This window comes from Sphaerodactylus townsendi, linkage group LG11 (genome assembly GCF_021028975.2).
Source record: "Sphaerodactylus townsendi isolate TG3544 linkage group LG11, MPM_Stown_v2.3, whole genome shotgun sequence".
NCBI lineage: Eukaryota > Metazoa > Chordata > Lepidosauria > Squamata > Sphaerodactylidae > Sphaerodactylus > Sphaerodactylus townsendi.
Window position 1 is genome coordinate 22,162,520 of NC_059435.1, and position 24,161 is coordinate 22,186,680.

Sequence of the window (24,161 nt, forward strand, 5' to 3'; positions counted from 1 at the left end):
TACATACACACACATACATACATACATACACACACACACATACATACATACACACACACATACACACACACATACATACACACACACATACACACACACACATACATACATACACACACATACACACATACACACAAATACATACATACACACACATACATACACACACACACATACATACATACACACACATACACACAAATACATACATACACACACATACATACACACACACATACATACCATCACACACACACATACATACATACATACACACACACACATACATACATACATACATACATACATACATACATGTGTAAGTATATGTATGTGTGTATATCTATGTGTGTGTAATGTATATAAGTGTGTATCTATCTATCTATCTATCTATCTATCTATCTATCTATCTATCTATCTATCTATCTATCTATCTATCTATCTATCTATCTATCTATCTATCTATCTATCTATCTATCTATCTATCTATCTATCTATCGAGAGAGAGAGAGAGAGAGAGAGAGAGAGAGAGAGATGTTGTTTGTAAATACGTTGAACTCTATCTCACCAAATGAATAGGCAGAAAGTAGCAATCATAATGTGCAACAGAAGAGGGAATATCTTAGAAGAAAGATGAAGAACTCTTCCCCGGAGTGTCACCACCTCATGGAAACATCATTATGCTCTGAACAGAGATCTGAATAGAGATCTCTAAAGTGACCTGCTGGATTCTGGCAGCTGAGTGATGTACATCCTTCACATAAAAGATTCTTGGATTATGCTCCACAGGCCCACTAGTTACCTGCCAGGACAGTGTTGATAATCATGCTTCTCAAATGTAAATAAATCCATGGAGGGTTCAGGCACATTTTTTTGTCCATAGGATTTAAGATTAAAAAGAATACCCAGCAGCCTTTTCTTCCTCTCTGAGCAATTGTGCTGTGTTATGACATGATCTCAAAACTTTGAAATGTTGTGGACCTATGAAACCAATCAAATAAAGCAATCTGGGATTAGGTAAAGCAGTTGCTGGAGGTATAAGGGATTAAGAGGGATTAAGAGAAGTTTTGGTCTGGCCTACGGACACTGAAATGGGCTGGTCTAGAAATAGCCCCAAATCTACCACTTGTGGCAAGACTCTCAAACTGTTCTGCAAACGTACTGGTTCACTCTTCCTGCCATATTTCTTTTCATTTGTTTGTTTATTTAGGAAAAAGATGCTGTTTGCTCTTGCATTCATTTTTTCCCCTGTTCAAAGAAATCTCAGTGGCAGATTTCGACATATGAATTATAAAATCCTAGTATAAAATATAACAGGCCAACGGCTTTCCCTAATTTACAACAGAGCAACACGATCGACTAAAAATACTGGCCAGTATCATGAGCAGAAGACGTAGTTCCCAATTCACTACAAAAATTTAAAAAGTAAGAGGACTGTTTTTAGCAACTGGGAAAAAAGCAAAAAAGAAGGGTCCATGTGAATTTTCTTGGAAGAGTATTTCAGAGATGTGGCAGTGCAACTGAGAATGCCGCCTGTGTCCAGGACAGCAGAGGAAAAACATCCAAAGATGAACTTATAAACATAAAACCTGGAAGCTGGATGGAACCTCAAGGGTCATCTAGTCCAACCCCCTGCACAAGGCAGGAAATTCACAATGACTCCCCCTTCACTTCCTCAGTGACCTCTGCCCTATGCCTAAAAGAAGGCAAAAAACCTCCAGGATCCCTGGTCAGTCTGACCTGAAGAAAAATTACTTCCTCACCCCAAGGGTCTCTGAAAAGGTGGCATATACATTTTCTAAACAAATAAATAAATGGGAGAAGACAGCTTCTTCTTTTTTTGCAGTACTGCGGCACTATAGAAATGTGTCAGTGTGCCTGGGCCTTGCTTTCTTATTTCTCATTAAGGATTTTGCACACATGAATACAAATTGATGCCCTTTTTATGCTCAGAAGGAATGCTCTCCAATGTATACCACAGTAAAAAGATCAGTTTAAAAACACCAGTCCAGTCATGTTCTGAGTTAAATCCAACTGAGAGAGAGGAAAAAATGTAGACTTATAAGAAATGTAGGTTTATATTAAATGAAATGTGAGGAAGCTTTTAAAGTTCTGGTTGCGCCAATCCAGGTAGGTGAAGGTCACAGAAAATAAATGACTTCATTAATGAGTTTTGGGAAATAAGGACATGACAATTTTTTTGCTGCATGTATTACATCTTCAGTTCCTGCATCCAAACTACTTCCAGTATATATGATTAAAAGAGTTTAAAACATGTTTAAAATACCAACCGTTGTAATTTACAAAAAATTATAGATATTTTCTATGGGATAATTAGCATCAAGTTAAGTTACTCTAGCAAAGGAGGCCAGCCTTGTTTTCACTTAATTTGTTTCCCAAGAGCCTTGGAAGTTCTCGGTCACAAAAACTGTGGCTCGGTCTGTGGAGCCTGTCACAAAACAGTTGTTTGTGGAGCAGGTCATAAAAAGGTGTCTTGATCTGTTGAACCAGTCAGAAGAGGGGCAGGTGCACTGTACTTGGGTAGAGAAACATGACTCCTCACAAAATCAATAATATATAAATCATCACCACCATCATCATTCACACATCATCAAAAACACTAAGACAAAGAAATGCCAATTTAAAACCAAGGGTAATAGTGGGGGAAATATTACGATCCCTCCTTTCCAAAGGATCGAGAGTCAAAAATCATGTCACCCAAGTCTGCTGTTCAATTACCAAGCTGGCAAGTAAGAACCATTTGCTGTAAAGTTGCCTCCAAATACATTTCTTTATTGGGTTGGTTCTTTTTTGTTTGCTTTGCTTATTTTGTAGCAATGACAACATTTGGTGCTAAAGATGTGCACCTTAAAAATGGTATTCATGGGTTTGGATATCAGACAGCTGAAAAATATCAGTGTTCCCAGCTAAGAACATAAGAACAAGCCAGCTGGATCAGACCAAAGTCCATCTAGTCCAGCTCTCTGCTACTCGCAGTGGCCCACCAGGTGCCCTTGGGAGCTCACATGTAGGATGTGAACGCAATGGCCTTCTGCGGCTGTTGCTCCCAATCACCTGGTCTGTTAAGGCATTTGCAATCTCAGATCAAGGAGGATCAAGATTGGTAGCCATAAATCGACTTCTCCTCCATAAATCTGTCCAAGCCCCTTTTAAAGCTATCCAGGTGAGTGGCCATCACCACCTCCTGTGGCAGCATATTCCAAACACCAATCACACGTTGCGTGAAGAAGTGTTTCCTTTTATTAGCTCTAATTCTTCCCCCCAGCATTTTCAATGTATGCCCCCTGGTTCTAGTATTGTGAGAAAGAGAGAAACATTTCTCTCTGTCAACATTTTCTACCCCATGCATAATTTTGTAGACTTCAATCATATCCCCCCTCAGCCGCCTCCTCTCCAAACTAAAGAGTCCCAAACGCTGCAGCCTCTCCTCATAGGGAAGGTGCTCCAGTCCCTCAATCGTCCTTGTTGCCCTTCTCTGCACTTTTTCTATCTCTTCAATATCCTTTTTGAGATGCGGCGACCAGAACTGGACACAGTACTCCAAGTGCGGTCGCACCACTGCTTTATATAAGGGCATGACAATCTTTGCAGTTTTATTATCAATTCCTTTTCTAATGATCCCCAGCATACAGTTTGCCTTTTTTACAGCTGCCATGCATTGAGTTGACATTCCCATGGAACTATCAACTAAGACGCCTAAATCCCTTTCCTGGTCTGTGACTGATAGCACTGACCCCTGTAGCGTGTATGTGAAGTTTGGATTTTTTGCCCCTATGTGCATCACTTTACATTTTGCTACATTGAACTGCATTTGCCATTTCTGAGCCCACTCACCTAATTTATCAAGGTCCGTTTGGAGCTCTTCTCAATCCTTTGTGGTTCTCACCACCCTACATAATTTGGTATCATCTGCAAACTTGGCCACCACGCTACCCACCCCTACTTCTAGGTCATTTATGCTAAATAGGTTTCAAAAACGAAATAGGTTTCAAAAAGCTAAATAGGTTTCAAATATCATCATGTTCTCTCCCCGCCACCTCACCCCACCACCCAGGATTCAGATATCATTGGCTCCATTGTCCTCTATGGGGAATGTTTCCAGAGGATTGGAGAGGTTGTTTTCTGAGAAAAAAACACCACAGGTGCAGCAGGGCTGCTGATGCCTGTCCATTAAATAACCCATAAGTTTCATACAAATTGGACCAACAGGTCCAATTCTATGGGCCCCTGAACAAAATGGCTTCAGTCATCCTCCATTGTTACCTATGGGAGGAGGAAATTCCATGCTATATGCAGGGCAAGGAACAGCAAAAGACACAAGAGCAAGCAAAATAACCCCTGGCCAAAATAAGCAGAACCAAAGAAACCCAAAGATTCAATAAACAACCAGAGAATCCCAGCAGAAGGGAGGGGCAATATAGAAATAACACAACAAATGTACAGCTTGAGAAGCCAAATTCAAAACGGAGACTCCAAAATGGATTGTTTTAAGTCCCACAAATGTAAAATCAGAGAATCTAAACCAATGTACAACCCAAGAGCCTGATGCAATGTCAAACTCAGGAATCCACCACAAAACACAAATGTGACACAAACCATCTCAAGCAATGAAACAAAAGTTTGAATTTGTATACTGTTTTTCTCAACTGTAACAAGTCTCCAAGAGGCTTACAAACTCCGTCCCTTCCTCTCCCCACAACAGACACCCTGTGTGGTTTGTGAACATGACAGCATTCTGAGAGAGAACTGTGACTAGTCCAAGGTCACCCAGCAGGCTTTATGTGTAGGAGTGGGGAAACAAATTCACCAGATAAGTGCTCGTGTAGAGGAGTGGGGAATCAAACCTGTTTTTCCATGTTGGAGTCCACTGCTCTTAATCACTACACTGTTTTTCCATGTTGGAGTCCACTGCTCTTAATCACTACACCATCACCATGCAGGACCTGGAAAGGAGATGGAACCCCCCTCCTGTCTTTAACTGTGACCCTGTGGAGGAGGCCAAAGTTACCCTGAAGGACAGAGACTGTAGTCATCCCCGCAGGGTCGTTGCTAAGGAATAGGCGAGACGCGGAGGAGGTTCCATCTGGTGGAGAGCGTCAGCAACAGGAAGCGCGGGATTTCGTGATCCTGACAACTCTCCCTGTGCTGGTCTCTGGCACCTTTTATTAGGGTTTCATTGTGGGCGTGTAAAGGAGGTGGGTAGGGAGATGAGCGGGAGACCGGGAGACCTGGAGATCATCATGTGATGCATGATCTCACCTGGCTACGTGCGGAGAGGAGCGTAAGCGTCTGAGCCTAATCCTCACCTGGGGGCAAGACCATTGTCCCTGCGCCCGGTGACTGAGCCAGACAGTTCATGACCCATGACTCATAGGGGGATGAGGAGTGGGGGTGCGGTGCGACCAGAAGGCCGTAGGTCCGTTGGTGTTCCAACGTTCTACCGCGGTGCTGCTGGGTCAGCAGTGCATCACTACAAGAGACCATCACAGGCCCATCATGTCAGAAGTCAAGAGATTTTGTCAGAGGGACAAATTTTTCAGCAAGATACAGTCTTGGATTACAGGTAAACCAAGTCAAGTTTAAGAACATTTGTTGCAACTGCTTTTTAAAAATACCTCCCAATAACCATAGCCATGCTCTCAACACCATTGATAATATCCTAGTGTGACTTTCAGACCTCCTTTGTTAAAGCTTTCCCCCGTAAGGTTCCCATGAAGTCAACATCCTCTTTACTCAGGAATCCATGTGTTTTAAAATTCATTGAGATTTGCAAAAAAGGTTCAGATAGATGAAGAACAGGAGCCAAGGAATAAAATGTGTTCATTATACTGATGAGCAGCTTCAACTGTAGACTCATTTTGCTCTCTGAGATGCCCATGATGCCCTTTCCTCCGCTTTGCTGAAATGACAGCAGGTGTAATCATAGTGGCCTCCCATTAAGCAAGCAGCAAGTGTTCTCAACATTTTACATTTCAATTCTGACTTGTGAGGCCCCTGTCATTTTCTGTAGCAATGACTCCCAATTACATTGGATGCTGTGTGGATTCTATGATGAAAGAAACATTCTAGGGGATAGTTAGTCTACTGCAGCAGAAACAACAAAATCCTGGGGTATCAAAATGCCTACTGGGTTTTGGTGGAGTTCTATGGACATTGGTAAAACCACTCAGGATACCACTAGTGTAACTCAGAAAGAATCCAGTGTAACTCAGATTTATGTTAGTGGACCTGGAAGTACAAGGTATGACTCCCCAAAGATTATGCTGGGATAGGCCTGGTGCCAGTACAGCTGCACTGCCATAAAAACCAAAAATGGATAGTGCTGGAGAAAGAAATTGGGGTTGCCAACCCTGTGCCAACAACCCTGGGAACCTTTTGTGGGGGAGGGTGTGGGGTAATGTCACCATATCAGTAAATCTGTAGGAATTCTGTAGGAATCTCTATGGTAAAAATCACAGAAACTGAGAAAGAGAGAGTCACAGAAGCAGTGACCAGAAGTGATGCATCTGTGATGTCATCCCCACCCCTCCAGTTTTCTCAGTAGGTGAGAGGTTCCTCTTCATGGACAGGCAAGTGATGGACCTAGAAGACTTACCGTGGCCACCATTGCTGGTGGGGAAGGGACAGCCTCCTAGGTAGCTGCCGTTTTTCCCGTTGCCTCACGAGCTGCCAATAGCTCGCGAGGTTTCAGGCTTGCAGGTGCTGCACAGGAGCGGCAGGCCTCCAGGGCACCAGGCAGTGACACTGGTGCCCTGATGTCACGGGGGAGTGGGGCCAGGTGGCCTATTTTAGGCCAGGCCTGGCCTAATCCCTCCCCATTTGCCGGAGCAAACAGTGAGAGGCCCTGGGATTTTGGCATAGTGGCTTCCTCTCCGCACTAAGTTGTAGTGGTGACCAATCTTTGTTCCCTGTGTATTGGGAATGAATTTTCAGTAGAGAGTTTGAATCCCCAACTGGAAAGGCCCAAGGAGGTACAGCAGGTGCCAAAGGCAAGCCATTTTGTCAAGGGTGGGTATAGGCACAATTGACATGGATTCTAGTGTAGTTGCTATGTCAGCTCCTTGGAGTTGAGTTATTTTTAAACTATATTCGTTCTGTGATGGGAGATGTCATGAGATCACCACCGCTGCCACCATGTCATGAGATCAAGATGGGGGGGGGGGGTCCAATCTAGCATCTCTTACCGGGTTCTTCTCCAACCAAAAACACCAAACTGCCGAGTTTCAAAGGCTTTATTTCAAACAAAAATAATAAAAAGACCCCCTTACATAGATTTCTTAGCATAGCACGTTCCTTTTGATTCCTTTGTCTTTATCTCGGGAGCCCATGGCCCAGAGATGATTCTCCGGCCAAGTCCTGAGGTGGAATCTCTCCAAGCCTTTCTCCTCACTTCCCAGGAAAACTACCCTCCCTGCCATGAAGCAATCTAGGCTTTGATGTTTTGACCATTTGCTTACTGGTAAATTTGCATAGGCTTTCCGGTTCTCCATCCAGGAGATCAAAGCTATCTATCATGCTGGTGTGAGTTTGCCTGTTGGAGTTACAGGATACAACTTCATCACAGGAGACCTTTGGGGCAAAAGGCTTTGTGCAGCTAAACCCACTTCATTGGATACATCGTCAGCTGGCACAGAAGTATAGAAATAGGTGGGTCCCCAGAGATATTGGAACTCTCAGTTTATAGAAGTCACAGACACCCATGGAAACATCCATTTACATCACATTTTACATACTTTGTTATTTCAGTGTTTGTCAGTGTTACCTTTTCTAATAATTTCTCTTCCCAGTGATAATGGCATACTCTCCCCTTTGTGGTGTTTACAAGTAACCCCTTAACTGATGATGGATTGGATCTCCTTCCATCCTATTTGCTCTTTGTCCTCCTGTATACTTTCAAGGTGGCCTTAACATCTAAAATAATAGGTCCAGACTAGACTGCCCAGTTAAATTAATATTGGGCATGGTTGTAACTGCTGCAAACCAACCATACGATGCAAGAATAAAACAAGCTGAAAAACAAAATTAGCCTCTGAACAGAAAACCACTGAGGAAGGCTTATACTCAGATGTGAGCCAACAGACTCAAGAACAGACTGTGCCCCAAACAGAGCACAAACAAGGTACTTCACACTAAGGTACAAGCAAAGGAGACAGCTGGCAACAACTCTGGCCATATGGATCCAGCAACACCATACGGATCCAGGTGTTCAAAAGTCACTAGCCAATCTGTTCTATAGGAAAGCTTTTCAGAAACTTCAAATATTGCAGTCAGCGACAGCCAATTCGAGATGCATAGAACTTGACGTAGTTCATTTGGCATGGTACATTTTCTGCACAAGGGAGAATCACACATTTGAATGCTCCCAGACTTTAAAACAGCAGTCCTCTGTACAAAGGGAATTATCACATCAGAGAGACAGCTGGGTTAAAATCCTAGGTCTGCATGGTTTTCTGTGAGCAGTAAATTTTAAGCAAACTGCAGGGTTGCCAAATGAAAAAAAAAATCCTCCCACACCTTCAAAACTTTTTCATATAAAGGAACGATATCGCTAACTTTTTGCTCCAGTGATGGGACAGATTTCAAAAACAGAAATCCATTTATCTCGCAAATTTCTCGCATTCCATTTGGACTAAAAAGGGTTAATAATTTTAAAAGCACACTCATGTATTAATATCATCATTTGTTATCAGTTGTGATCCAATGACTCAAAAGATCAGTGATCACTTTCCCTGGTGGACTATCATTTTTTCTGCTTCATGAACCACGACGTCTGTTTTGTTACAGCCTTTTTGCAATATTACAGAAAAAGTTATATAAAGACTAATTTTACCAAACCAAATTACAGATTATTATTTTCTCAAGCCTTAAAAATATGTATTTGAGGGGGGTGGGGGTTGTATTTTTCAATAGTCTGCTCCAGATTGCTTAATTATAAATTATTGTCTAAAAGTTTGCTAAGGTTATCAGGCATTGGTGAGCAGGAAGATGGGGCCATCTCTTTGCCAGGGTGGGAAGTCAATAGTTGCATGCAGATGTGTGGAGACTCGTTCAATTGATGACCATGACACATGTTTGTTGGAAAAGAAATCGGCCGCAGCCCATATTTATTAACATATAACAAAACTTTGAAGCTGGGCGAGCATAACAGAGCACATCCTGGCCCCCAGGCAGCGAACCGCTGACCTGGTTATAGGGCAGCCCCAGCTGACCCCTTAGGCCCTTCGGACAGAACCCCTGTCTGGCACATCCCCCGAGGGAACCGGAACAGGAAGTTACTAGATGCCACATGGACGCAAACCCAATTTGTGACACCCCTCCCTGCCGGGCAGCGAGCTCTTGGCACGGCCCCAAGGCTTGTCTTCAAGAGCTCTATCACCACCACGGACCTCATATGGAGGCCCCCGTGGGAAGGTCCGGCATGCAAGCTACTGCCTTCCCACAATAGGATGTGCTCTTATGCCCAAACCGCCACCGAGCTGTTAAACCAACAGCTCCCGCCCCAGCTTCAGCAGCCCAGAGTCACACAGCTCAGTGCGTGCCGCAAAGCCACTGCAACAGAGCAAATCAGACGTCATTTGCTCAGTGCGTGCCGTGAAGCAACTGCAACAAAGCCGCTCAGTTTCGCTCAGTGCATGCCGCGAAGTCACTGCAACAGAGCAGCTTAGTGCATGCAGAGCATTTCAGAGCATAACCGACATCATTTCGCCAGATGTCCTGACGTCAATCTGATAAGTGTACTCTATCGGGCAAAGTCAGCGCCTCGAGCGCATAGGATATATCACTATGGGGAATAACATCCCCTCCCATATCCTGTACAACCCGGGCTGCGGACCGACAAGCCTTAACCTTGGCTTCATTTCCCTGGCGGGAGCAACTGCATCCCTCCAATTCCTCTGTTCCAATAAGCACGACTCGACAGCTTGGTCTTTGACGTCTTACGATGCAGCAAGCTCAGGTCAGGCTCCATGAGGATCCTTCCAAGTCCTCTGTTCTAGTAAGCACAACCAAACAGCTTGGTTTTTGGCATCATACAACGCAGCAAGCTCAAGTCAGTCTCCATGAGGACCTGCAAGGCCACTCCCGTCAAGCCAGCCATGCCATTCTCTCCCACTTGTAGCACAACTCCATCAGGGAAGCCGAATTGAAGGACGGAATCCCGCAACCAGGGGAGTAGGGACCACCTCATGGACTTTGCTGCGTAACGACCAGCCCAGGACACAACGCTGTGGCCCACCAGCCAAACTCAGTAACGACGCGCCACCGGAACTATAAAGAGAACAGAGTTACAACAAAGGTGAAGCCAAATGTACCCACGGAAAGCCAAAGACTGCCAGCAGCCTCCAGCCTGAGTGGTCTGTAGCCTGAGTCTAGTCTGCGTGGTGGGAACCACACTGTTCAGCAAGGAGACCCAGAAATCACAAGCAACACCGCAGAACAGCTGTGAATTGATATCTGGACACTGGTAATGCAGCCATGTGAGCCATCGGGTTGGCTCCAAATGCTGCCTGCATGGATGAATGCAAATGCAAAACAGGAAAGTGGGATTGCAACCCGCTACACACTTGTAGCGTGGCAAGTGAATAACAGATCTTCTTCCTGCTCTGCCCCACAAATTAAAATTTAATAAAGCAACAACTTAAATGTTTCCAAAGGCTTGGAGAAAGGTGATATACTCTTTGTTCTCGCCCAGCATGTCAATGCCTCCCCATCAACCCTGCACATGTCGACCCTTTGAAAGGCCAAAGGGGACTGATGCTTTGGTGACGGGGCAACAAGTTCACTGCACCGGAAAAAGCCATAACAGGCCAAAGCAGCGTTCTTAGGGGCCCCTTTTTAATGGGCTGCCTATGGTCCTGTGGCCTAGGGGAATACTGCTGCCAACCGACCATGGCCCTTCGGGCTTCGAGAGTGGGAATGGTCAGTGATTCCCAGGGGCTGACAAGTGTTCGGCAAAATGAACCTCGTCCTGGCCCAGCTTTCTGCTAACGACTGAAAACTAGGGCCTTACCTGCTTAGCCCAGATACCTAGCCGATCAAGCTAGAGTGCACTTTTGTGCTAGGCTCCACTGTACTAGGGCTGAAAGCATTCCACCATGCCCACCTATATGATAGGCATAACCATATTTTTGGGGCAGTGGAGCTGCAGATGCAGCTCTCCGAGCTGTAAACAACTAGCCTGACAATCAATGCCCTTCTGAGTGGGATGATGATTCCATGAGCTGTGGAGCCCTGGCCAGCGTTGGACCACATTGAGCAGCGGCGGCAGCGCATCCCGTCGCAAACCATGCTGCCCGAATCAGCTAGCTTGACGGTGGAATCCCCGCCGAGGTTCCACTGCCTCTGGATCGATGAGGCAAACCAACCAGCCTGAGCTGTGTCCACAGATCCACACTCCAGTTGGCTGGCTCGATGAGACTAGGTAAAGAAAATAGAAAGAATTGAGGCTGACCATTCACCTTGTCAACTAACGATACCCCTGGCTGACCATACAAATTTGCTCTGGGGCGACTGAACCCAGTCGAAAAAGGGGGGGGGGGCGGTGATAAAATTCCAAGCCATCACTCAGAGTAATAGCCCAGAACCAGGACCAAGATCGAACTTAAGTATAAGCAGGATCAATACTTATCCTGAAGTCTGCTTTAAGCAGCCCATGCTGTTGGAGTGAAGAGAGCTGCTGGAATCATGTTCTGCATTTTAAATTGATTAATTTTTGACTATTAAGGTCAGAAAGATTGTTGTTCTAGCACTTTCTCATTTGAATAAGACGTGCGATCCAATAAAATAAACAAAATATACCATCAAAACAGGGGAGACCCATCCCCTGTGAAAGAAAGTGCCTGACATAGCTGGCCATTGAGCTGGGACCGCAGCTGCCTCATTGACTGGACATGAAGACCCTGCGGTGTGGTTTACCCAGAACACCAGATTCGCGTTCACCTCTCTTTGCAGATATGGTTTGTCCCTGCCATCCATCATGTCACCCTGGTACTCTTAAGCAGAGTCATAGTGTGTGACTGGCCCAAGGGTCACCCAGCCAGCTTCCCTGGTGCCAGTGGGGGTGTTCATGTGGTAATCCCAGGTCTTAGCCTCATACCATTGCTGTCACCTCCTGCATGTGAGCTCCCAAAGGCACCTGGTGGGCCACTGCGAGTAGCAGAGTGCTGGACTAGATGGACTCTGGTCTGATCCAGCAGGCCAGTTCTTATGTTCTTACCTGAACCCCTGAACCATGCTGACTCCGTGTGGATACAATTCGACCCATTGTCATGCTGGGCAGTTCGGAACCAGCCAGCCATATCACCAGATTGTTGTCACCAATGGCCTGTGGCACTTCACTTTTTTATTTTTATTTTTATTTTTATTTATTTTTTAAAGGTGCTACCTCTCAATATGATGGAACAGGGAGAGGAAGACTGAACCCACTACATCCAGTAATCAAGTACTAAAGTCTCCCCTGAAGGAGTCCCCTACTGCCACAAGAAAGACTCCTGGCCAATCAAGATCAAGAGCCCTCCAAGGATGGGGCGGTATGTCAAGTCAAAAATAAATAAATAAAACAAATAAATCGCCCACCAATACATGGCTGATCTGGAAATGCCTCCGGCTACTGTTGCTTTGGGAGCCAGGGAGCGGGAACAATCCATCCGGTGACAAATTGAACTGTTGGCAATATCCGTGTTGATACCTGGAAAAGACCAGCCTTAAAAGAAATGCCAATTGGTTCACATAGCACGCCAACTCCTGGGCTAAGGGCCCAACCCTTACTAAAGTGGGTGAATTGTCAAACTAAGCTCTAACGGTATTAATTTTTTGGTGCCATAGTAAACACTAATGGCCAAAAGCCGTATGGTCACCCATGGTTTTGCCAACTGGGCCTAACGGCCCTTTAAAATGCTACAACCCTGCTGACAAATTTGGGTGCTCTAACAGGAAAGCACATCCATGACCGCTTGAATTCAAGCCCATAAACAGCACTCGTCCTATAAATCCAAGACCTGTGTAAAATCCAGTGAAGACACGTTTCCCAACAGCTTGTGATAAAAACCTTGAGTGTCGCTTAGTAGGCACAGAGGGATGATCCCTTCCAATGGATTTCTGCATGGTATAAATGTCAACCTTGAACCATATATATTTGGCTTAATCAGCAAGAAATCTGCCCAACCAGAGTCAGCCCCAGTTAACCTCCGAGCTCTGACAAGCCAGCTTCGGCTGAAAGAATGATCTATTTAACAAATTAGAATCTCCCAATGCCACATCAAAGGCACATGTCAAGTCCTTTGCTCACCACCCATTGTAAAACTGCTGAATTACAGTCCCTTAGTTTATCACTTCCTCTTGCTTGGCATAGTGGCAGTTTGCTCTTTGGCGTATATTCAAAGGAAGAGAACTTACCTACCTTGTGACAGGTAGCAAGAAATGGGCAAAGGGGCAATCAACTGCTGAATTCCTTTTATCATCAGGATGCTTAGAAAGGTTTTGACAACTATTTTTCAAAGGTATGGTCATGATGCATGGTTGCCCTATATGCATTTCAAAACCTAAAATGACTAAACCCTTACAAATCCTGCTCATTTACATTACTGACTTCCTTCCTTCCAAGTGTTGGGGGTGATAGGGTTGCCATCTCCAGGTTGGAGCGAAATGGGTTCTACCGAACAAAGCATCCACCCTCCAAAGCAGCTGCTTACTCTACAGTTTAGAGATCAGCTGTGATTCCAAAAAGCTCCGGGCCATAGCTTGAGGCTGGCTTTTTGGTGGGGAGAGTGGAGGCCTGATTCCTAGTATGCAAGCAGTATTTAAGCCTCCCCAGCTCAAGCTGAGCAGAGAGTCAAACCCGGTTCTCCCAACTACCACCTGCTCTTAACCGCTACACCACGCTGGATCTCTCCATGTTATTTTGAATTTGTGTCATCCAGAAAAAAGCACAGTGCACCTGCTCTTAACCACTACACCATGCTGGATCTCTCCCTCTATTATTTTGGATCCGGGTCATCCGGAAATTACAGTGCACCTGCTCTTAACCACTACTCCACGCTGCACTACACCATGCTGGACCCGGTAAACTAACATTAAAAACTTAGCCCTAAACACCTGATGCACCAAACTCGGACAGACGGTAATTGTGAATGGAAAGAAGTAGGCTCTCCATTGTCCAGAAGAATGAACCAGGCGACAGGCACGAAGAGGAAATAAGATGGCCCCTCAAATGGGAGTGAGTCTGAGGGAACCTAAGATGGCCGCACGCCAGGGCCTTTGGGCCCTGTGGAAAGTGAGCCTGCCTGAAAATGGCCGCTGCAGACGCAAGGAGTGGCAACTGCCCCGACTCGGCCGCCACCATGCCTAACAACGGCTCTGGAATACCACCCTGATCACTCCCCGCCATCGAGGCCGAAGAGCAGACCGCTGCCTCGCGCAGTTTGTTGTTGGCGCCAAGCCTTTCCCCCGTTGTGTTGGACCCTAGCGGGACCGCTTGAAGCTTCTGGAGGGAAGCAGCAAGCGCCGTTCAGGGAGAGGAGGGGGCCGCCGGAGCCAAGCCACCGCCCAAATGAACGCCCCGACGAGCGCCCAACCGCCCGCCGGGACAATCGCCCGAATCCGGGCGAGCCGCCGGCCAAAGCCTTCCCGGCGCCGATGAACACCCCAGCCAAGGGAAGCCACAAAAAGACGCTACGTCCTGGACGAGCGCCCGACGATTTCCCAAGCACCAGACGGAACCAGAGCGCCAGACGGCCGGATCGCCCGGACCCGCGATCCCGGTCCCCGCCCCCTCGGCAGCCCAACCGAAGGCGCAAACCGCCCCAAGCGGGGGCCCCCAACGAAGCCGGCAAGGGAGAGCGCAGTGCGAACATTTCCCCTTCTGAAGCTGCCGGCCTCGACGGAGGCCGGGGCCCTGCCGACGCAGCCTTTTAAAGGCTGCCCTGGCCCCTGTCACGTGCCGGCACCCGGCCACGTGACAGACTCCGGCCGGCCGGCAGGGGGAAGAGGCTTTCCCTCGTTCCTCCCCTGCTGCAATGGCGCTGCCAGGCTGAAGCCTGGGGCGCGATTTGTTTTGTTTTGTTTTTCTCTGTTGCATGAGTAGCTTTTAGTGCTAGGGTGACTGGATCAGCGTAGAGCTGTATGTATTGTTTTCATTATGATGTGTAGTTGTTAAAAACTTAGTTAAAATCATTACTTAAAAAATGAAGCTGGGATAATTGCTCTACTTGCGAACTGCACAATAAAAAAGTTTTGTGTGTGTGTGCATACATAGCAGAGAGATAGTTTCCAGGATAAATAGACCTTGTTGTATTATGCTGTAAATATAATTGTATATACTATGGCTGATTTTTCATAATGCACATTTTCTCACATTGAAAATCTACACGGTGTGCTATTTTTATTGCTGTTGAGTGTCTTTGCAAAGGCATAAGATCTTACAGTGCTATAATAAACTCTGTGGCCTTTGGCGCAAGTCAATCCAAATCCCAACGGATACGTTTATATTTAATTCAGAGCTGACCAAAATGAGCAGAATTATTTGCTGACTGTGTGACTGACCTTTTGTGACTTATCTAACAACGTTATTTATAACAGCAGTGCCTGTCGGAGCCATGAAGAAGTTGAGGTGAGAAGTCATGCTTTATCAGAGTAATGGGTCACATGCTCAATATGTGTGTGCCATCAAGTGCCATCAAGTCGCAGCAAGGGGCCTTCAAGGCAAGTGAGAAGCAGAGGCGGTTTGCCACTGCCTTCTTCTGCAGAGTCTTCCTTGGTGGTCTTCCTTCCAAGTGTTGACCCTGCTTAGCTCCCAAGATCTGACAAAACTGGGCTACATCCTCTGCCTTCCCTCCCTTGTTCAATATAATGGTTCAATTACAGCTTGACATGAAACATGTTTAAGGATATGACAACATGCAGTAGTTTTAGTTGCAATGTGTGACAGTACATACACACACCCCATTAATATGAATCTCCCTTTGGCAACACCGAGGGTTTGAGGAATGGGCTGTTAGCCAGTCTCCTACACTGTAAAATGAAATTAGTTTGCTAATAAAAGTCAGGGGTAGAAATATGGCAAACAACTGGTTGCGATCTGGATCCTAAGAGCCTGTCAGCACTGCATCTGTTATAACTTCTGCCAGCCACATTAAGCAGTAGGTTCAAGCACATAGTAGCTTGGCAAAGATTTCTATGGATAAAGACCAAGTCCTTCTGACTGCTCAATTAGTAGGAGCCAGAGGGAAAAAATTCTGCCAGTAGTAGCCTTGACAGCTATTGAGCTAGTTGGTTGATGAATATATTGACATCGCTGTGGTATCCAGTGGACTATAGTACTCACTCAGCCACTGGTTCTCAGGTCCAGAGACAAGCTGATCCCAAACAACAGATTTTTCATTGCAAGGAGGACAACTCTTGCACCAATAGGTTTAGCTAACATGCAAGAACTGGCAACTGAAACCAAATGCTCCAACTAATAGGGCCTAATTAATAGATAATAGAAGAGGAGCAGAGTGTTCAATTACACATATATACACAGTGAATATACCTCAGTAACCATATTTGAAATATCTGGATGAATGAAAATGTACTGGCTGGTTTAACAATGCAACTTTTTCCCAATATTCTCAGATTTCAATATTCTCAAATGTTGAAGATTCTTTAGGTTATGGCACTTCAGTAGCTCAACCTTTATAAATCATACCCTTCATCTGCTGCTTATCAGTTCTTTTTCAACTTGTCATTAACTGGTATAATAAAATGGAAAAATGCCTGTCTGTTCAAAGTGCCAGCTAGGCAATCTGGTACAATTGCAGTGCCACCCTATTCAGTATTACTCAAGAGTTTGCACAGGATTGCACTGTTGTTGTCTCTTTTATTTTGTATCAATACATATTTTTATTTTGTATCAGTTCTCCTGATCAAGGTTATGGTGAGCCCAAAAGTTTGCACATTGTTTTGTCGTGATTTTGGTTGCTCCCAATAAAAAGCTGTTATAAGGAGTTTTGTTTTTGTTTTGGCATACTCATTAACTCTATGATTCTGTGAGACTGAGGAACCAGAGACATGGTCTGGAGGAGAGCAAAAGACTTCAGAAGACCCCTGCAGGGCAGATGATCCTGGTCCATTTCCTCCAGAACCCACCCTTGTAGAATCTGCGGTGGGAGACCCTCCATAATATGTCCTGAGGGGCCTACAAAAGAAACACCTCTGCCAGAACTTCCCTTTGTCCTCCTGCCCCAAGGTCCTGGGGCAACTAAACATCCTTTTGAGACTTGCTCCTGAAGCCCTCCAGAATCCACCTCCACCCAGCGGAAATGGTGGAAGCAGAGTGCTTAGGCCTAGATAGCCCAATGAAGACACAGTGTCCACAGTGCTCCACCTCCTGGGCCAGAGTGTGGTGGATATAATCTTTTGCAATGTTCTGGCCCCAGTAAAGCCTGGATAGATGAATTTCAGGTGCTGCTTCCAGAGCAGATGGAATGACTGTCTCGTCAGCCTATTTAAGCCGTGGGATGGGAAGGGAAACTGGATCAACTGGTCAGACAATATATCCCGGGGGGAAACTGGGATCATACATACTGGGATGTTTCCATCTCAGTTTCTCCCTCTGCATGGCAGCCTGTCAGTGCATTCATGGCAGGAGGAAGAACTTTGCATAGCACCTGGTCTAGCTTCATTTTCCTTTAAGACGTTGCCGCGCATGCACAACTGTCCCATTTTTCCAAAATTCTGATTGGCTGCAGGCGGCCAAGTGGGGAAAATAAACAGATCCATCTCCCACGGTGTTTGCATGGGAGCGGGATTGGCATGGGTTTTTTAAAAAAGAACCACCAATTTTATCATTTTTTGAAAGACACGAGATAAGGGAAATCTTGTGGGGAGGGCCTGAATTAGACCCGGAAGCCATGCGGAAGTCATGGCTGAACCGGGATGTTTCACCTCCTTATCTCCTTATCCCAGGATATATTGGCCGTGGGGAAAATGCCCATGAGGTATAAGCATGTGACCCTGGTCCAGCTCCAGTTCATGCTCAAGCCTTGATTTCCAAGGCTGAGGATGCTACCATTAGAGGAGATCTAGCTAGCCTTGTTTGGACAGCTTTTGCTGCGTCAAGATGTTGCTATGTTCCCCCAAAAAATGGTTAAAGCAAAAAATGGGGTATGAACATAAGAACATAAGAACTAGCCTGCTGGATCAGACCAGAGTCCATCTAGTCCAGCACTCTGCTACTCGCAGTGGCCCACCAGGTGCCTTTGGGAGCTCACATGCAGGATGTGAAAGCAATGGCCTGCTGCTGCTGCTGCTCCTGAGCACCTGGTCTGCTAAGGCATTTGCAAACTGGGATCAAGGAGGATCAAGATTGGTAGCCAATGAATGCCTATAGAGACTCTTCATTACTAAGAATGAATAAGTTTTCCTCCCTACCTCTTCTTTCTCTTTGTTAATGAGGAGTGGGCAAGGGATTCTTTTTCCAGAGTTTGGTGATGGTTCTGGACTGCCTTTCTCTCAAGTCACATAAGGTATGTGGGTGAGATACTAAATAGGAGCCATAAGTATGCTGCCTAGAGCTTTTTGAAAGAAAAACAGCATTATAACAAGATTAAAACTAGGAACATGACTGTAACTGTCTCAGTGTATTCTGTATAAAATGGTTTACAAAGGACTGTGATAATATTGAACTCATTCACCCAGATTTCATGCTCTTAAAAAAACTGCTGTTATTGACCATTCATTTTGTGCTCATATATTACTTTTCATGAAGAACCTAAGGAAAAAAGCAGTGGTCCATTGAGTCCAGCATCCTGCTTCATACACCCAGCCAACCACTTGGCCAACACCAGGGCAGAGTGGCAAACAGGTGAGGTATCTGCTTTGGGAGCGGCATGCAAGCCACGCCAGCAGATTTGGCCCTCCCTGGGGCACCTATGCTGGCAGGAATGCAATGCTTCCCCAGCACTGGAACATGGTGCCAGATGATACACTGGTGTCCCAGGACTGCTGTCAGCATAGCAAGGTGGGCTGGGGAAGGGGTCATGAGCGGGGTCAGCAGTAGTCAGCTACCTTCCAGTTGTCACCTTACGCTAGCAGCTGGGAGTCCTGATTGGACCTTAGCCATTAGCGTAAGGCATGTGTGGAGCTATGGAGCTTCTTGTGCTAGCACCAGGATGCCCTTTGGGAAGCAACAGGGTGCAGCGGCATTGGTACAGCATGGCAGTGATCTGCCACTCAAAGCTGTGGATGGTGCTGTAACCTCTGAGCACATTCGTTTGTTTGTTTGTTTGTTTGTTTGTTTGTTTGTTTGTTTGTTCGTTCGTTCGTTCGTTCGTTCGTTCGTTCGTTCGTTCGTTCGTTCGTTCGTTCGTTCGTTCGTTCGTTCGTTCGTTCGTTCGTTCGTTCGTTAGGGTCAACTGACCCATACAAGCAACCATATACAGGTTACAAAAATACAGTACAAAATCAATTAACTAAATAATAAAATAAGTTTTGTAATTGAATACAATGAACCATTAATACAAGAAGTCATCTTCTTTAGTTCTCTGATTTTTAATTCTAAATACCACCACCAAATATTTTGCTGCCTCCAGTGTGATCTTGAAGTTTTTGTCTTCTAACAGATAGTGAATGCAAGACTGTACTGAACTTCCTCCCAGTTTTGTCAATAGGGGGAGAATCCTTTGTTGGTGCTCACAATGATAAATCTTACAAAATAAAAGAATTTGCTTCAGGGTTTCAGTGTCCTGGAAATTACAGGGACACCATCTAAGAAAGAATGGAACACCTGTAAACCTATCCAGAAGGTTTTCTGACGGAAATATTTAACCTTGCTTTTGTAAGCAGCCTGGGATAATAAGAAGCAGTCAAGGTCTTCAGATAATTTGCACTGCAAAAATGTGCCATGTCGTTTATGTGAAAAAAGGCCGGAGAGCAAACTGTGTGGGAACGGGGCAAAAGATTTGCTGATGTAATATTCTATAGTCTCTGCTCTGTTAGGTGCTAAATTGTACTCCAGAAGGGCAAGAAAAGAGAAAGAGACACAAATTGAAATGGCTCTCTCTGAGTACTGATACTCTTAGCTTAGGCTGTTTCCGCACGGCCGTCGAGGCGCCTCCACGCCGGCAAGAATTCTGCCGGCGTGGAGGCGAAGGCCATTCGCATGCAAGCATGCAGGCGGCCTCCGGAGAGGCTGGCAGATGGCAGGCGGCTCCGCATGGAGCTGCCTCTTCCCCCTTCCCCGTCCCACTCACCTTGTCCCCGTTGTCGGCCTGCTGGCCATTGAAGCCCCGCCCACACTGCCTTCCGACCTCCAGGGGTCGGAGGACAGCGTGGAAGTGGAGACTGGCGGCCAACAGGCCGATGATGGAGGACAAGGTGGAGTGGGACTTGAAAAAAAGCGTGTCCCGGCGGTGCTGTTAAGCGCGCAGCCGGGCGCTGTCGAAAAAAACAACCCTTTAAAGGGTTGTTTTTCAGGGTGGCCTGACGCCGCCCTGGGGGAGGGGGAGCGACGCCTGTGCGAATGGCTCCCTGGGGACGGCGTTTATCCCGTCCCCAGGGCGCCATTAAAGGGCCGTGCAGAAACGGCCTTAATTTCTTTAATATAATGAGACAATTTCTAGGCTGGAGTCCCCTACCCTTTTCAGCCTGCAGACACCTTTGGAATTCTGACATAGCATGGTAGGAACAAAAACAAAATGGCTGCCACAAAATGACTGTTGCAGGAGGCAGATCCAGTCACTAAATGGCTGCTGTAGCTTACCTTCAATCACAAAAGGAAAATCCTTGTGGGATGGTGGCAGTTGCAGCCAATGCAGCTTTGTACAATATCTGCACAGTTGATCAGGTCTCCGATGTCTAATCAAATCTCCAGAAACCTTACTGGGAAAAAGTTTTCACTGGTACTGCCTACTTTCAAAATATTACAATTTTATATATTGTGGTTCCCTTCTCTGAGCTCTGTTCATTGGGGGCGAGTGGTTTATAAACTGAATAATTAAATTAAATTAAAAATACTTAGTTGGCACCACAGAAAGGGCCAGCAGTTGCCATAGCACCTGTGGGCACCTTGCTGGTGATCCCTGTTCTAGACTCATATACATTGTGAGCTTAGCATTTCCAGACTAGAGGACCTTCTACTCTGTATGGTCTACAGCAGGAGAGTGACCTTCCGTGTGGAAAAATACTATGTGTAATCCTGTCAGTCAAACACATCTGATGAAGGCTGCTATTTTGTTCAAAGTCTCTCGAATACTGCTGGAATTATCTACTGCTTGTTGTGGAGACTAGTTATCCTTCTGTGGGAGTAACCTAACTCAGTGGAGCTCAACAAAACTCAATGGGGCTCATGAATGAAGTCCCGTTACATTACAATGGGACTGATATAAAGTGTTTTCTTATCCTTATCAAATTTTGATTACTCTTCCTTATGATTACAAGTGTTAACCTATATCGTAAAATGACAATAAAATACAATACAATAACACCTTTATTAGGCATGTCAAATGTAGAATATCATAAAATTAAGAACCTTAATCTATTTCCACAATTGTGAGTGGTTACATAGTGCTGTCTCACTCTGTATTTCTTGTGTCCTGATCTTTTCATCTTACTCTTTCAGTTTATTCCATTCATAACCATATGCGTATGTCTACAATCTTCCTCATGCACCTGTTGAAGTAGACTTTGCTTCTGGGGACGGTGGGAGGGGGTGCACTGAGAGAGTTCTGAGAGAACTCAGCCAACAGTCACATGCCGGAGCGAGGAAACAAAATAAGCCTTTTGGGGGCACATAAAATTGAACCCCCAGAAGCAAAGTTTACCAAGCCTGGATGCTATTACCAGGAGGGCCTCCTGGAGCCACTTTGAAAGTCTGGTGCCTCTGTCTTCAAAAATGTGCAGCCTGCTTACACACTCAGAAATTCCCGATTGGCTACAATGGAGAAAAGGCACTGCAGAGCACAGAATCTTGGGGAATTTCTTGGGGTGCCTGTCAGGGATGCATTTTGAAAGCTAGTGACACCACAATTTTAGCTTATCATCCAGAGACTGTCCTGATAATACCACCCAGGTTTGGTGAAGTTTTGTTCAGGGGGGGCAAGGTTATGGACCCTCAAAGGGGTAGCCCCCATCTCCTGTTAGCTCCCATTGGAAACAATGGGGGATGGGGCATCTCATTTGGGGGTCCATAACTTTGCCCCCCCCCAGACCAAACTTCACCAAACTCGAGTGGTATCATCAGGACAGTCTCTGGATGATACCCTGTAATTTTGATGCCACTAGCTTTAAAAATACGCCCCCTGCAGGCCAGAATTCAAAAAACCCACCAAAAATTAAAAAATGAGATGGCCTAAATTTTTCAGGTATACCCGAATATTCGGTTATATCCAAATATGTTATTTGTCTTATTTGAGCATACAGATAATTTTATGCCCGAATAAATCTGAATAATATTGAGGCTCATTCCGCACATGCAGAATAATGCACTTTCAAACTGCTTTAAGTGCTCTTTGAAGCTGTGCGGAATAGCAAAATCCACTTGCAAACAGTTGTGAGAGTGGTTTGAAAACGCATTACTTTGCGTGTGCGGAAGGGGCCTGAATTTCTAGGGTATTATTGACCAAGACTGTATGTGTCATTTCTCTGCATTGTACAATTAATTAGGCTATCCCTTCCCCAAAACACAAATGTGCTCTGAATGCATATTGCCATCATTTATTATAAACAGAGGATCCTGTAGCTTCCAAATCCCTTTCCATTTCCTGTATTAAATATGGCTTGGGGGATATATTTTTTGCAGAGTCAAGGTAACTTTGCTTCTACTACTGTGGAACTCTTGGCTGTCTCCGTTCCTTTGACAGCTCGTTCAAAGAGCTGGAATGCAACCCATCTGCTCCCTGAGCTTTCACTTCCATTTACATGTTATAAAACACATTTCGAACTATTAGCTCATTTCAGCTCAACAATATGGATTCTTCAAATAAACCTATAAAATGTGCTACTTTGAGGGAAATACTGGAGCTAATTGGTCTCTCATATAGGTTTTTCCTCTGAGCATTCCCAGCCTCAGAAAGAGAGGAAAGCATTTTTTTCCTTTCCCAATTATATCCAATTTTAGCACAGTTGTTCAACATTAAGAGTTGCAAAAGCTGCAGCTGTATAGGATAGAACAGATGCACAACTTCAGCACATCTGGCTTTGTGTGTTCCCCCCTAACACTGTAAGATTCTGAGTGATCCAGACATTTTCTTCAGGAAAAAGGATGGTAATTAACAAATCCAGTTATTTGTATTAGTCCCAGGCCTGGGAAAGTTACAACTAATTTCCCCATTAATTTCACTGGGATTTAAGCAGAAATTAATGTACTCTGGTCTGGTGCTTTTTATATCCATTGAGTGATTATGCAAAAGGGTTGTTGGAAGATGGAGTAAATACTGCATGTTCTTGGGTTGTTCTGGGTGAAAAAATGCCTTTGGATTATTTTAACCTTTTTTAGCACTTTTTTCAGTAAGAGTCAGCAAATCATTTGTGTTTTTTTTACTGCTAAGTTAGTAGCTGGCTTTAGCTCCCCTTCCCTGATACTTCCTTTTGTTAAAAATAAATAAATAAGACATCGCTGAAACAAACGGAAGCCGCTTGTTGACAGAAGGAACCTCTTCAGATGATATAATTTAGGGATTGTGCAACCACAATCCTCATGATTGTGAGCTCCCAAAGGCACCTGGTGAGCCACTGCGAGTAGCAGAGTGCTGGACTAGATGGACTCTGGTCTGATCCAGCAGGCTCTTTCTTATGTTCTTATGTTCTTATGTTCATTCATACTGAAAGCATGTATGGGGCAGACCAGAAGGAAATAATAGGTCCCAGTGTAAAATTCAGCTCCAGCTGCTTACTTCTGTGTGTCAAAACCCTTTTAAAGATGCAGAAGTTTTTCATTCTGATCTGGTAGTGCCTCTTGCAGTCACTGGCCAGTTATCAAGAGCTATAAACTGATGTCGATGTCTAAAGGAGATTTGGCCAAGTGGGTTGAGATGCTGCTGCTATTAGAGATGGAGAGTTTTTCATAAAGCCTTGAGAAAGAAGAGGTTTGGTGGAGCAGACAGCACTCTGTTTTGTATTTTGTCCCATTGTCCATTTTGTCCCATTTTGTCCTACAGTCTCTGAAATTG

General features: G+C 45.2%; 1 protein-coding gene across 1 annotated transcript in view; it reads right to left on the minus strand.

Annotated features, from left to right (window-relative positions):
* NPSR1 (neuropeptide S receptor 1) overlaps positions 1-11,994 on the minus strand; it is a 140,179-nt gene extending 128,185 nt beyond the window's left edge. Inside the window, exons 1-2 of the mRNA XM_048510462.1 lie at positions 11,935-11,994; positions 11,198-11,436 (exon numbers count right to left, since the gene is read on the minus strand). Coding sequence (XP_048366419.1) covers positions 11,198-11,436; positions 11,935-11,994 — 299 coding nt within the window. The remainder of the gene's footprint in view (positions 1-11,197; positions 11,437-11,934) is intronic.
* Between the last annotated feature and the right edge of the window lie 12,167 nt (positions 11,995-24,161).